The sequence below is a fragment of the Bactrocera tryoni genome, chromosome 4 (assembly GCF_016617805.1).
Source record: "Bactrocera tryoni isolate S06 chromosome 4, CSIRO_BtryS06_freeze2, whole genome shotgun sequence".
In the NCBI taxonomy this organism is placed as follows: domain Eukaryota; kingdom Metazoa; phylum Arthropoda; class Insecta; order Diptera; family Tephritidae; genus Bactrocera; species Bactrocera tryoni.
In genome coordinates this window covers 22,995,968-23,010,632 of record NC_052502.1, presented here as the reverse complement: position 1 = coordinate 23,010,632, position 14,665 = coordinate 22,995,968, and the positions used below count along the sequence as shown (strand labels likewise).

Here is a 14,665-nt window from a genome sequence, read left to right as displayed (position 1 = left end):
GGTCTATTTGTTATGTTTTGAGGCCGGTTCCAAAAACATTTTCGGAGATCAAAATCATATAAACATTTTCAGAGATTTTAGAATATATTTCCGTACTAGGATTACTTAACTCCAAAAGAAAGTGGAAAATAAAACATACCGATATTATAATAGTCCTTTGTGCGATATTGGTATGACCAGCTTTGAGAATTCATGCCACAGAATATTTCAAAAGTTCTGTGCAATCCATTATAAAATACGGTTTTAAAATAAGATTTTAATATTATTTTATTTGGTTTGGTAGTAAGGAAAAATTTATGTATGTTAAAATTATTTAAAATGCACCCAGCAAATGGCTTATTATTACTTATAAAAATACATTGTATTTCTAGTAATTTAAATTTTAACTAAACTGTACATATTCATAATCAAAAATAAATGTAGTTTATTGTTTTCTCAAGAGTGTCAGTTCTTTGGCTTTTTCCATATATCGACGTGGACGTAAATATTCCAAAAATAATAGTATAACATGTGCCATAGATATCACCAACAGGAATGGCCAGACTTTACTGCGCAGATAACCGTAAAGTAATTCCCCAAGCGATTTCTCAGGTTCGGCTAAAATACGCTTATATACTTTTTCTGTACGTTGTGTAACATTCTCCCAATTGTATAACGTTGACACAATTTCGTTACATCTATATGGACAAAGAACGGCATCGTCTTCATGATTTTCGAAATCTCCAATACTTTTTGGTTCTTTTTGTTTATTTAAGTTTGAATGAGTATATTTTTTATTATTCTTCCGTTTATTTGCTTTTGTAGTTGAATTTGTGCCATTGCCGATCGAAACGCCATTACTATAAAACATGCCACTTTTTTCAATACTTGTTTCGACTGGGTATAGCTTTTGTTTTTTACAAAACTGTGTGTAGCGGGCAAGAGCTTTGAGTACTCCTTGGTAAACAGAATCAATTTCAGGATCCGTAAGTATGATTAAATTTGATGGCAATACTTCGGGAATACCACCCACCCGGGTGGACACTACTTGTAGACCACATGAAGCTGCTTCTACTATAGCCATGCAGTACGCTTCAGTGAGTGATGTATTTACAAAAATATGCCCACGTACAAGAATGTCGCGAACTTGAGAATGTTCAACTGCTCCTATTAATTCAACGCGATTTTGCATATTGGCCTTTTCTCGTATCTCTTCGAGTAGGTCCCGTTTTGGTCCATCGCCTACTATAATAAAATTTACATTAGGCGTGTGTCTAAAACGTGGAATGACACCGGCTAACAAATCGATTCCCTTACGGTAAACAAGACGCGAGGCAACAACAATGTTAACTAAATTGAAATTAAAAAAAATTCAGTTATGTGCATGTGCAATTTCAATAAATGAAAATTAAGCACTTACTTGTACCGTCTGTAGGTCGTTTACTTGGATTTGGTGTAAATAAGGCAGTGTCGACAGCATTTGGTATGACAGAAACATTTTCTTTCGGTATGCGTGCACGCAGCACAGTATTCTCTTTACCTGTACATATGAGAAATATTTGTCATTGACGCATCAATATACATATATACATATGTATATAATATATTAACTCACCAATATGAGAGACACAGATGCAGTGATTTACATTTGCCAAATTAATCTGCAACATTTTATTAGTAAAAACGGCCGATAAATCAGCAAAGCCAAAAAGACTATGATCCGTGAAAACTGTCTGCAAGCAATAATAATTTTTGTATAATCGCATTGGTTGTTGACTATTTTAACTTACCCTTAAACCTAGCATGTTACCTATAATCATTGCTTCATGTGCCAGCGTGCTGAATGCAGAATGCCCATGTACAACTTCTATGCTTTCTCTTAGTAGCACACACCGTATTAGAGGTATTTGACATAGTATTGTTGGCAGTATGCATTGATTGTAAAATGGCTTAATTGGTAAATAATAAACCTTTAAACCATTCGTTAAGTAACGAATTCCTTTGCAATCGCCATACGAGTGTGTTAATACAATGACCTGAACATAAAAATGTGAAGGTTAAGTTTAAAATACTCATTAAGAGTTTATGACTCACTTTATGTCCGTGGGTTAATAAAATTTGAGATAAATTAAAAACATGTTCCTCTACACCGCCTATACTTGGATAAAAGAAATCCGTGACCATACTGTAAAAGTCCAAAAATTGTATACTTATTTTTAATATATCATATTTCGTTAATTACCATATTCGCATTATATCTCAATAATCTAAATCATTTGTTTACTACACTGCATTAGAAAATAAAAACTTGAAATCAGCTGTTTAATGTATCATTCTATGAAGGTAAACAGTTTTTTGACGTTTAATTTTCACAGAGTGCCGTTCAATTAAACTTAAATTCCGAAATAAATCGCTTAAAACATTTGCCAAAGCAAAGAAGAATTAACATGTTTGAATGGATTGAATGATCAGCACATGGTAGGGTAAAATGATTTTAATCTCAGCTAGATTTTTAATTATTTAAATTATTTTATTTTCTTAAACAAATTTCTATTACTTCTAACTCACCCTATTAAATATTGATAAGAAAGGGAGAAAGTGCACGCACTATTTATGAGCATTTATGCTTCTCACTTTGATTCTGCTGTTTTTACCGGCATCATTCAAGGTGAGCGAAATGAAATGAACTATACATTTTTAAAGGTTTGAGAAATGCCTTAGAGTAAATGAAAAAATATATAATTGCTTCTATTACAAATCTCCACTACAGGGTTGCAAATTTGTAGTGTGTTCAAGCTTAACATAACTTGTTCATCGAAATTTACGCAAATTACATAAATAAGGATTAAACCATCGTTCAAATGGCTATATAACTGTCTCATAATTATGTAATCACAACATGCTATGCTGAAAAAATATATAAAATTGAACTCACGTGCGTTTACTCCGTTTTGTATTGTCGCAATGGCAAGCCTGTATTAAACGGAAAGTACTAAGTTTGGAAGGCAGGCATTTTACAATCGCACAATCTACTCTAGTACTTTCATTCGACACACACAGAATTTTTCTAAGTTCCATTTTGTGTGGCGACTCGAGACTTTGAAAAATTTTCATAGCACTTTTGCCTTTGCCGTGTAGCTCTTTGCTTTTATATTTCATCTCGTGTTAAGTGGCTGAAATAAGTATTTTTTAGCTGCTAATCGAAGCAGAGAAGTGTGTGCGTGGAATCTTCCGAATTTTCTTGTGAATTTTCGTAGTCGAGACTAAAAATGAGCGTGGATGTGGCACCCGAAAATGTAAGTAGTAATTATGGTAACGGTGAAATTTTATGTAATTTTTCAGATATTCCTAAAAAACTACCTATAACAATTTTTACAAAATAATATGTTAAAAAACAAGTGTATACTAAAACGGAAATGTAGATGCATACTCAGTACCATTATGGCAAATCTGTCAGCAATATTTAAATGTACATTTCCTTTGTTTAAGTAGTAATTGTCTCGTCTGTGCGATTTGTCGGGCCCCAACGCGATCGCCTTGAAATGAAAACGTCAAGTTTTTCATGAAAATGGCGACAAGTCCCCAACAGCATACATGGACAAAATGCAACAAACGGGCAAAATCAGCAAAAACACCAACAAAGAGAGTAATACTTGCTGTTTTACCTGTGCTCCGAAGTAGTTGCAATGCAAAATTCGTATAAAATCTGTGATTTGGCAAATTTTGACCCAAAAAAATCTTAACTGCCCATCCTCGTTAGGTTTAGATTTATGTACGATGGTAATTATTTAGATGCCGTACATTGTGTTTGCTATGTATAAGCTCCATATAAGCTGCAGTATTAGTTTGCAGTATGCATTTTTTTTTTTTTACAAATATGCTGATGTGATGAGCTTTCTGGCTGGCTGCAACAGGGAAAGTCAAAGATGGAAGTAGCGTAACAAACGCAGCACTAAGTACAAGTAATACTGTGAATACGAGTCGGTAGAGCGAGCGAGTGAGCCGCTCGACATGTAATGTTTTCGTAGGCATTGTCGTGGTTGCTCGGTGGCAGCGTAAATTTTTCAAAGTCTTCTGGAACGTCGGAGTATTGGCTATGACTGACTGTGGCGGGCAGATCAACTAATCCACGGGCTGATAATAGCGAATACTTTTAACAAAATTTTTATATCCGTCGACATTCTATGCGAAAACAAAAATATATTATTTACGATTTTTTTTTATTAATGTCATAGGTAGTTAGGATAATGTTTATTGATTTAAATGTTTTTTTTTTCTTTATTTAATTTTTGGTAAAGCAAGATTTATTCTGTTAGTATAATGAAAAATTAGATATGGTTTTGTATTATCGGTGCAATAGTAACAAATAAAAAGTTATTATCTTATTAGAGTATTAAGTAAATGTAGTACAAAATTGTATTGCTTGTTTAACATTAGAAATAAGAAGCGTTAAAAAATAACCACCACAACAACAACCACCCTCTTTTGCATCCCTTGATTTATCAGTTGCTTCACAATTAAATTTTCCAAGCACCAATTTTCCTTTGTATTATCTTTCATTTCATTCACTTTGAAAAATCGCATTTCGTTTTTATTAACTTGTTTTTAGAATATTGTTTACATTTACTTCCTTTGCATCTGTATATCTATATGAACACAAATGAATATGTGCAGGTGAAGTACTTTTGTTTCAAAGAGTGTCTTCAATTCTTTATAATCGGAGATTTTTACACACTCAAATAAGAGTGTGTGTGTACATATGTATATGTTCATGTGGATACAACTGTAGGCCCTATAAGTAAGTAAAGTTGAACATATGTATGCATGCTTTAACTTGTTTTCATTTTGGGTTCTTTTCTCTTAAAACTTGCACTCTGTGTTACATTTTGTTTGACTTAATAATTTTTAAATGTTTTGCTAATATTCATATTCCAGTTTCTGACGAAACAATGCCAAAATCACCAATCGTGTTTTAATGAAAGTATGTATTGACTTTCATCTCCTTTTGTTTAAAGTCAAGTAAATGCGACTACTGCATTTGCCAAATCAAATAAAAAAGAAACAAGAAAAGACGTCTACTTCAGCTGAACCGAAGTTAGAACACAGGTTCAAGTTTTCTTACAGAAACTTTTTATGGCAGTTATACAAGTATATTGTAGTGATCCGATCTGAACCATTTTGTGTGGAGATTCTATTGTTGCTTTGGACAACAATTCTTGCCAAATTTTGTGAAGATATCTTGTCAAATAATAAAAGGTTTTGGTATACCCTACCATATGTAGCTTTTGAGACAACTTTAGGGTGTCAATATACAAGTATTTACAGACATATAAATGGGTATATCGAATTCCGAGGTGAACTTATTATAATGACTGGACTATATATACAGGGAGACGGACATGGCTGAATCGGCTCAGGTCGTCATGCTGATCATTTATGAATATAATTTATAAGGCCTCTGGCGTTTCCTTCTGGGTGTTACAAACATGGTGGTAAATTCAGTATACTCTGTACAGGGTATAAACATGCAATTAAATATGTACATATGTGCATACATATGTACTTATATGTGCACACGTATATGTATGTAAATACGTAGAAACATATTTGTATCTACATCGAGCTAAAAATCTTGTAGGTTATTCGCCTCTTCTCTTTTTTTGTGAGCATTCGTTTTTTGTTTCAATATTTCTTTTTCTCTTTGTTACCTGCCACTGTCGTAGTTGAATGGGCTCCAGGTTCTGATCTGTTGCTGAGCTGATCAAAAGTATGACGAACTTAATACATATGTACATACGAGTATTAGTGTGAAAATAAAATAATGCCTTTTTCATATGTACATATGTATGTCGTGTGTTTTTGCTTGCACTGTTGCAGATTCTTATTTGATTGTATTGTATTGTTTTGAAGTACATATGTATATTTATAAGTTAGAAGCCGTAATCATTAGATATATATAATGATAAATATATATATGTACATATCTACTTAATTCACCTTTGTAGATATGTATCTGTTTTATCACGAAATTAAGTGACGCACCCTCAATAAAGAGAACATTATTTGATAAATGTGTTAAGATCTTTTGAAGATCTCATTCGTCAATGCAAGAATACAAAACTTTGAAATAGATCAACATGTCGGAAATTTCTGTTATACATACATATGTACTCACATATCGATTTATATATATAGCGCTAAAAATCGTTCATTAACATTGCATGTGTTGTCCCAGGGACACTGTGTACATCCCAAAAGAAAAGGTAAATTTTTTGGTTATTACTTTCAAGTGTGAGCGATAAGCAGCAATACCCGAAAGCTATATCTACCGAAGCACACATTGCAAACGATAATACATTTGTTATATACATACATATATGCATGAAATTCATCTACGTCACACTGTGCTTTTATTTGTAATTAGTATATGTATGTAGGTACTGCTTACATCTATGTATGTGGATACTATAATATATTTATTTAAATATAGTATTAGGAAGAATTAAAATTTCTTATATAATTATAAAACAATGACCTATATTAACTATACCGAAATATTAAGGCTACATTTAGGGCAATGGCAATGTCAAAGACACCTAAGGTGTCGACTATAGTTTTATATTTTGCTAGTTTAATTTATGCATAATATCCAAGAGCGTAAAAGTCGTCACGTCACATTGTTGTGAAACGTGTGTGAACGGAGGTGTGGACAACGTGTTCGTTGACTGATGCTAATAATTCATTTTTCTTTAATTTTTTCACATACAAACATACGTAAACTTTAGATGTTGTTATTTTGTACGTTCATATATTGATTAATAGTCAGCTGGATGGAATTACCTTTGTCTAATATTTAATCTTTTATTTGATTTTTTATTGTTTTCAATAGACTTGGCGAATTAGTTTGAATTTTTGAGTGTAAATAAGACAGCTCAATATTAGCCGGCAATTCTGCCTAATAATTGGGGGCAATATGTTACACGTGGTCAATTCTCTCACATGTTTTGGCAATTGTTATGGTTCTACAACTAAAGTTTTTGACATAGGGGACACAAATAACAAAAGATAATTGCTCTAACCTTACAATATTGTAATTAGAAACTTGTTTCATGTTGCTTAGAGTTAAATGTCCAATAAGATTATTGTTTTGTATGTGAATTACTAATAGCGGGACAGGCGTACGAAAATAAATGTTATTTTATTCGTCAATACAGTGCCTTTTATCAATTACTTTACTTAAAAAAATGTTAATCATGTGTTTATAAATATAGAATTATAATCAATATTATAATATATAAATATTTATTTTTTAGGACATCAAGACTCAGAATGGGTCATCCGAACTGGTGCAAGTGAATGGCGTCAGTAATGGTCATCACAGTGGTAGCAGCAGTAGTAAACATAAATCCTCTAGTAAGGATAAACATCGTGATCGCGATCGTGATCATAAAAGTTCAAGCTCAAGTTCAAAGGATCACAAGAGCAGCAGTCGGTAAGGCAACTAGTGCTACTTTTCACTATTTAAAAACTTAATGTTTTTTTATTGATTTTTTAGCGACAAAGATAAACACCATAGTAGTTCTTCGTCCAGTAGTAAGGATAAATATCGAGATAAAGAACGCGATGGCAAGCATAGCTCCAGTTCAAGTTCGAGCCATCGTGATAAGGACCGTGAAAAGGACAAAGATAAACATAAATCATCATCGTCATCGAGCTCTAGCCATCATAAAAGCTCGTCAAAAGATAAGGAACGCAAAGATAAAGATCGTGAACGTAAAGAAAGCAGTAGCTCCTCTTCGTGCAAAGATAAAGATAAGGAACGAGATCGCCACCATAAATCGTCTTCATCCTCATCATCTAGCTCTCGTGATAAGGATCGCCATCGGAGTTCGTCGTCATCTTCGAAACACAAACATTCCAGCTCTAGTTCTTCAAAGTCTTCATCCGGTGACAAATCAAAATTAATAGATGGAGAATTCATTAAACCAGAGCCGATCTCACAACCTTTAATCGATTCACAGTCAAATGGTTATAATACTGATTTTGTAGCACTTCGACCCGAACCAGTTGGTAACGATTATATGGATGAATCAAATACCGGTTTCGACAATAGTCAAAATGGCAAAGATGGTTACGAAGAAAAACCGGACATTAAGATGGAAGAACAAAATATTAATATTTCACAGGCTAGTTCATGCGATTATTCGATGTCACAATTTAAAGAGGATGAGCCCTCATTTGTCGTAAAAGAGGAGGCCAGTGCTGACGAAGATAGTATGTTCAAACAGGAGACGGAAAATCAAGAGTATGAGGACGACGAAGAAGATGTCCCATTGGCTATGCGTAAGACAAATGTTAAAACTATTACTCCAATTGCTGAGGAGGAGGACGATGAAGAGGATATACCACTAGCTAAACGCAAAATAAAAGCAGAAGTGGAAGAAGATGACGATGAGGATGTGCCATTGTTGGCAAGAAAGAAGGCTAAGAAAGAGTCATCATCAGGGAAGACTAAGAATAAAAAGAAACGTGTCAAGGAAGAGGAAGAAGAAGAGTATGGAGAGACAAAGCCCAAGAAGAAAAAGGCCAAGAAGGTACTTGTGTGCAAATTTAGTAAAAACTAACATTTCTGTACAAATAAAAACATTACAGACCGAGCAGCAGCCACAAGTTAAACAGGAGACTGCTTCCCCAACCAAACGAAAGAAGAAGGAGGAAGAAGAAGAAGAGGTTTGGAGATGGTAAGAAATATGTTTTCTAACATGTTTGGTTAATTATATTAGTTGCAAACGAAATTTTAATGTGTTGTCAGCTGGTGTTGTGGCTCGCTAAAGAAACAGCTGATATCAGTTTTGAAGTCATTGTATGATTAACACAGTTTCACAGCCTATGTAATTGTCATATTGAAGAAAAAAATATTTGAGGTTAGGTTTTTATGTCACTTTACCTCAGTACGATATTTTCGTGTTCGGTGTGTGGTTTGCGTAATGTGGCTAACATCCCCACTGCATCTTTATGGCGAAGGCAACTAAAGTATTTATATTCGCAAGCGAAAGTGTTGTCTTCGCCATATGCAGCAGACAGTCAGCTAATTGGAATCGTATCACTTGCTCTGCACATACGAATGCATTTGCTTCCAACTTTAGCACAAAAACAATATCTAGAACCCAATCCGTAGTTAAGATTGCGTCGAAATCCCAATCCAAGAAATTAAAAACTAAATTTACTGTTCTAAATAAAAATTTCAGGTGGGAGGAAGAGAAGCGGGAAGATGGTGTTAAGTGGAATAGTTTAGAACACAAAGGGCCCGTTTTTGCGCCACCATATGAACGTGTACCGAAGCATGTACGTTTCTATTACGATGGCAAACCTATGGATTTGTCTTCAGAGACTGAGGAGGCAGCAACGTTCTATGCAAAAATGTTAAACCACGATTATTGCACAAAACAAATCTTTAATGACAATTTCTTCAAAGATTTTCGTAAGAGTATGACATCCAAAGAGCGTGAAATAATCAAAGACTTTGGAAAGTGCAATTTTGAAGAAATGTTTAGGTATTTCACTGCAGAGTCCGAAAAACGCAAGAGTGCTACAAAAGAGGAGAAACTGGCTAAAAAGATGGAAAATGAGGCATTAGTTAAGGAGTATGGAATTTGCCTAATTGATGGCCACAAGGAAAAAATAGGTAATTTCCGATTAGAACCTCCAGGACTATTTCGCGGTCGTGGCGAACATCCGAAAATGGGTATGATTAAACGTCGCATTCAAGCAGAAGATGTGTCTATTAACTGTGGCAAAGATTCGAAAATTCCATCGCCACCACCGGGCCACCGATGGAAGGAGGTGCGCCATGATAACACAGTAACCTGGTTGGCCTCTTGGACGGAGAATGTGCAAGGCCAAGTCAAATATATTATGTTGAATCCCTCGTCTAAATTAAAGGGTGAAAAGGATCACGTAAAATATGAAACTGCTCGACGTTTAGCTAAATCCATAGACAAAATACGTGCCACATATCGTGATGAATGGAAATCAAAAGAGATGCGTGTCCGACAACGCGCTGTCGCTTTGTATTTCATTGATAAATTGGCTCTAAGAGCTGGTAATGAAAAAGACGAGGATCAAGCTGATACCGTAGGTTGTTGTTCTCTTCGCGTTGAACACGTTAAATTAGAAAAACAATTAAACGGTAAAGAGAATGTTGTTGTATTTGATTTCTTGGGTAAAGATTCCATTCGCTACTACAACGAAGTTGAGGTTGAAAAGCGAGTATTCAAAAATCTAGAACTATTTTTGGAGAATAAAAAGGAAGGAGACGATCTGTTTGACAGGCTTAACACTCAAGTGCTCAACGAACATTTAAAGGAGCTTATGGAAGGTGCGTTTACATAAATACACACATATATAAACATATTTTTAAGTATATATTTTTATTTTTTAAAGGACTCACTGCCAAAGTGTTCCGTACCTACAACGCCTCAATTACATTACAAAACCAGTTGGATTTACTCACCGAAGAAAGTATGTCACCTGCGGAGAAGTTACTTGCCTATAACCGCGCCAATCGTGCAGTAGCCATATTATGTAACCATCAACGTTCAGTACCAAAAGGACATGAAAAATCAATGGAGAACTTGAAGGAGAAGATACGTCAGAAACGCGAGATGATTGAGGAAGCCGAGTCGGACTATCATGTAAGTTAAATAATTATTGGTTGCATATCCATATATGTATATATATATTGTTTAAACAAACTATAATTTTCTTTCATTGTAGGATCTGAAAAAAGCTGCCAAACGTGGATCGGTAAAAGAACGCGTTATGGCTGACAAGAAGGCAAAGACGTTGGAAAGATTAAAAGAGCAGCTAAAGAAATTAGAATTACAAGAGACTGATAGGGATGAGAACAAGACAATTGCATTGGGCACATCTAAGTTGAACTATTTAGATCCACGTATTACTGTCGCATGGTGGGTAGAATGTAACGTAACGTTACGATACTTTATACAAAAAAACTTCTACATAATGCAGAATTACATACAATTAAATATTTGCAAATTTGTTTACAGGTGCAAGAAGCATGGAGTGCCAATTGAAAAAATCTTCAACAAAACTCAAAGAAACAAATTCATGTGGGCTATACATATGGCTGATGAAAATTATCGCTTCTAAATACATATTAATGTATTGTATGTCGGCGGCAATGGCGCACGGTAACGAATTCGGCGCAAGTATGATGTTTAATCGTAAATAAATAATGTTGAAGGTTTAATGTAGCATTCTACCCTCCCCGAATGCTGCAGCACTACTACTACCACCACCCACCACTTAACGCTGTAGATGAATGCATGATGAATTTAAGAGGGAAAAAGAAATATCAAAATCGGCGACGTCAATAATGCTTATTTAAACAGCAGACGAAAGATTGAGATGAGAGACATTAAAATATGCCTCAAACTATTTCATAATATATGTATGAATTAACTACATACGTATATGCATATTATCCATAGTATATAACGTTTAGTATGTAACAATCAACTTATTTCATTATGATAGACACAACATTACTTGCAATACATTTGAATACATAATTAAATATGTATGCCTAGTTATGTAAGTTAATAGGAATAGTTTGCCATTTTATGTGCGAATGGCAACGGACTGTTCTCCTTAATTATCATCATGAACACACACTCACATATATATACATCTACACCCACACAAACAAAACACATTTAGTAGAACGTATTAGCGTACAAACTTTAGAAATTTTTGAGAGTTACAATTTCGTTTTTATTTATAAAACGCGAAAGAAAATTAAAATCACACAAAAAAACGTAAATTTAAATGAAAATCTGCATATTTGAATGGAAGGACAGCGCAGAGCATACAGCGGCAAGGCAATTTTTACTGGAACAGTGCACACTAATTCAGTTTTAGTAGAAATTTTGTTTTTAATGCATGTATACATAAATACTAGTGTGCTTTCTTTTTTGATTTTTCCTCAAGGAAGGGCACATCACTGCATATACATACATATGGTATATATATACTATAAAATATACATGATAAACAAACATTATTTGAGTTAAATCAATTTTTAGCATAATTCATTACAATTTTATCTTATCTAAATGTAAGAAAATACACTATATAATATAATAATAATAATAATTTATAAGTCGTCAGAGCAAGAGAAGAGGGAAACCGCTTCGTTACACTCAAATAAGAGGTAAATGAAACACAAATTTATCAATGTAGCGGGCTAATTCAGAATTTTCCCAATTTATGTGTAATAATTTAGATTCGATCTTAAATGCAAGTATGCAATCATTCGGCGTATGCATTGAAAACAAATAAAACTAGACTTTTAATTAAACAAGAAAATAAAATAAGAAAAACATGCAATTTAGTTTATCATTTATTATTTCTTTATTGTTTTTTTTTTTTTAATTCTATACAATATGAGACACAATTTAATAGCAGTTACAAAAAAAAATAATAATAATAGTATATTTATATATACATATTATATATATGTATGTACGCGAATACATACGTATGTATTTTCAACAAGTTAAGGTTAAAAAGTAACTTTTGTACCCACACTTTCCACTATTTACATACCACAATACAACGTACATACATGCATACATATATTCAGTTGTTTTTGTATTATTTAAGTTACAAAACAGAAATATATCAAATATTGTAATGTAAACAACAGAAAAGCATTTACTTTGATTATTTATGGATTTACATAAACGGAACTAAACTGGATTTGCATCCGAATGAGTGCTATCTCCCCAGAAGTGTTGCCTAAAACTAGATCAGATCATGTTTTTGTTTTAACAAAAACAATAACAAAACGGTATGTTTTTGTTTTAATAAAAACAATAACAAAACGGCATGTTTTTGTTTAAACAAAAACAATAACAATGAATTTTGATATTACAAAAATAATAACACTTGTTAGCTATTAATCGCTGTGAAGCGGTGACAGCGCAAAACGAGATAACGGTGAGTGGTTGCTCGAGAGTTACTTTTATATATAAATAATATACCTATACATATATATGATTATTTTTAATTAGCTTAATATTTATAATTCTTCTGTAAAAAAATTAAATATATCTTCGTTTGTCGAATTTTGCTTTTTATCTATTGGTTTAAAACAATTGCTTACATTACATTACAATACTAAAATGTTTATATTCCTCGCACACAATTTTACATTTGTAAACAAATCATTTACTTCAATTCAGAAGCTTTCAATCATCAAACAATATAACATGAAAATCGTTAAGCAAAAACAAAAAGAAATTTCAGTTTAATTGGCAAATAGCTGAAAAGTCAGTGATATCAGCTAGCTAACGACTTAAAATACATTTTTTTATAATATACCAGCAGATATAAATAATAAATATATCAAAATCAAACCAAATTAAACACAAATTAAGCTGAACACATACATACATACTAGTTTTATAAAGCAAGTATTTTATAGAACAAACTATATAAAAAAAATATTTAAGAACACATCAACTTCTGTTTATTGCAACAAAGTTTGGAGTCAACAAAAATAATTTGAAAATAGAAGTAGTATAATAATTGAACTACAAACACACTCGAAGAGCAAAATCAATTAAACATGCCTAAATTAGATATTTTATGAAGCAAAAGCACTCAACATTGGCATAAAATAAATAAATATCGTATACATACAAATAAACAGATCATACGCATATCTGTTTAGGTATCAACTCAACTTTTGATGAAACTAATCAACAGGAGGTGACAGTTAATACGGAAATACAAATAAAAACAAATAAAAATTATAATTTATACATATGTATGTGATAAATAAGTACGTATGTAGGTAAGTTGCAAAATTACTAAATAACTAAAATAATTTGCAACAAAAGCACATTTAGTTGCACATACACAATGACGTATGTATGTATCGTATTTCAAAGGATAAATAAAATTTAGAAAATACATGTGTCACATTTGTTTGTTTTGGAAAAGTAAACCCGATGATATATACTACGAAATTTACAAAAAGAATGTTTAACACTATATTGTACTATAATATTATTCCGTTTCCACGAAAGTCGGGTCTACGTAACCGTAACGGACCCGGGTTTTTTTATCCGGTCAAGGATCGTAGGTATGTCCATGTAAAATTCGAAAATGTTTTAACAAGTTGAAGGCTTGCCTTTTGCAACGTTTTTTTGAGAATAAATGAGCCATCCAGCTCTTTGTAATGAAGAGTGTAAAATCTTCGATTATCACCATAGAACCAGCATAGATTTTTATTTCATCTTAAACATTGGAGTATATACCTTCGGCGGTACAAAGTGCAATTTTTATACTCTGAACCAGGTGTATTAAGTTTGTTAAGAAAGTTGAAACAACCAGAAGGAAACTTCGGAGACCCTATAAAATGTAAATTTGTATATATAAACGAGTAGTGTGAAGAGCTGAGTGGATTTTACCATGTCAGTCCGGCGACTGGCGAAATAGTCCCTAAGTTTTTGAGATATTGATTTCAAAATTTTCACACATCCTTTTCTCTCTAAGAAACTGCTCATTTGTTGGAATCAGCTATAACGAATCACTATAGCATATAGTGTTTGCCGTGCAAACTGAACGATCGAAATCAAATTCTCCTATGGAAGAT

At 33.0% G+C, this 14,665-nt stretch overlaps 2 protein-coding genes across 4 annotated transcripts; one reads left to right on the top strand and one right to left on the bottom strand.

Moving 5' to 3' along the window:
• Positions 1-249: 249 nt before the first annotated feature.
• Positions 250-3,061, bottom strand: LOC120773342 (phosphatidylinositol N-acetylglucosaminyltransferase subunit A). Of its 2 annotated transcripts, none has more exons than XM_040102156.1 (6): positions 2,915-3,061; positions 2,074-2,164; positions 1,770-2,015; positions 1,595-1,712; positions 1,400-1,519; positions 250-1,329 (listed from the first exon to the last, which is right to left on the bottom strand). In XM_040102156.1, the coding sequence occupies exons 1-6, from the start codon at positions 3,055-3,057 to the stop codon at positions 425-427; spliced, it is 1,623 nt and encodes a 540-aa protein (XP_039958090.1). In that variant the 5' UTR covers positions 3,058-3,061; the 3' UTR covers positions 250-424. The 2 variants fall into 2 exon arrangements, with proteins under 2 accessions (XP_039958090.1, XP_039958091.1); XM_040102157.1 differs by lacking the exon at positions 2,915-3,061 and adding an exon at positions 2,222-2,323.
• LOC120773341 (DNA topoisomerase 1) lies at positions 3,020-13,982 on the top strand. Of its 2 annotated transcripts, XR_005705150.1 has the most exons (9): positions 3,020-3,275; positions 7,293-7,471; positions 7,535-8,573; positions 8,632-8,720; positions 9,228-10,357; positions 10,423-10,673; positions 10,756-10,949; positions 11,049-11,210; positions 11,283-13,982. XR_005705150.1 is itself a non-coding variant. In XM_040102155.1 (8 exons), the coding sequence occupies exons 1-8, from the start codon at positions 3,249-3,251 to the stop codon at positions 11,149-11,151; spliced, it is 3,012 nt and encodes a 1,003-aa protein (XP_039958089.1). In that variant the 5' UTR covers positions 3,020-3,248; the 3' UTR covers positions 11,152-13,982. The 2 variants fall into 2 exon arrangements, 1 of the variants encoding a protein (XP_039958089.1); XM_040102155.1 differs by having other exon boundaries at positions 11,049-13,982.
• The last annotated feature ends 683 nt before the right edge of the window (positions 13,983-14,665 follow it).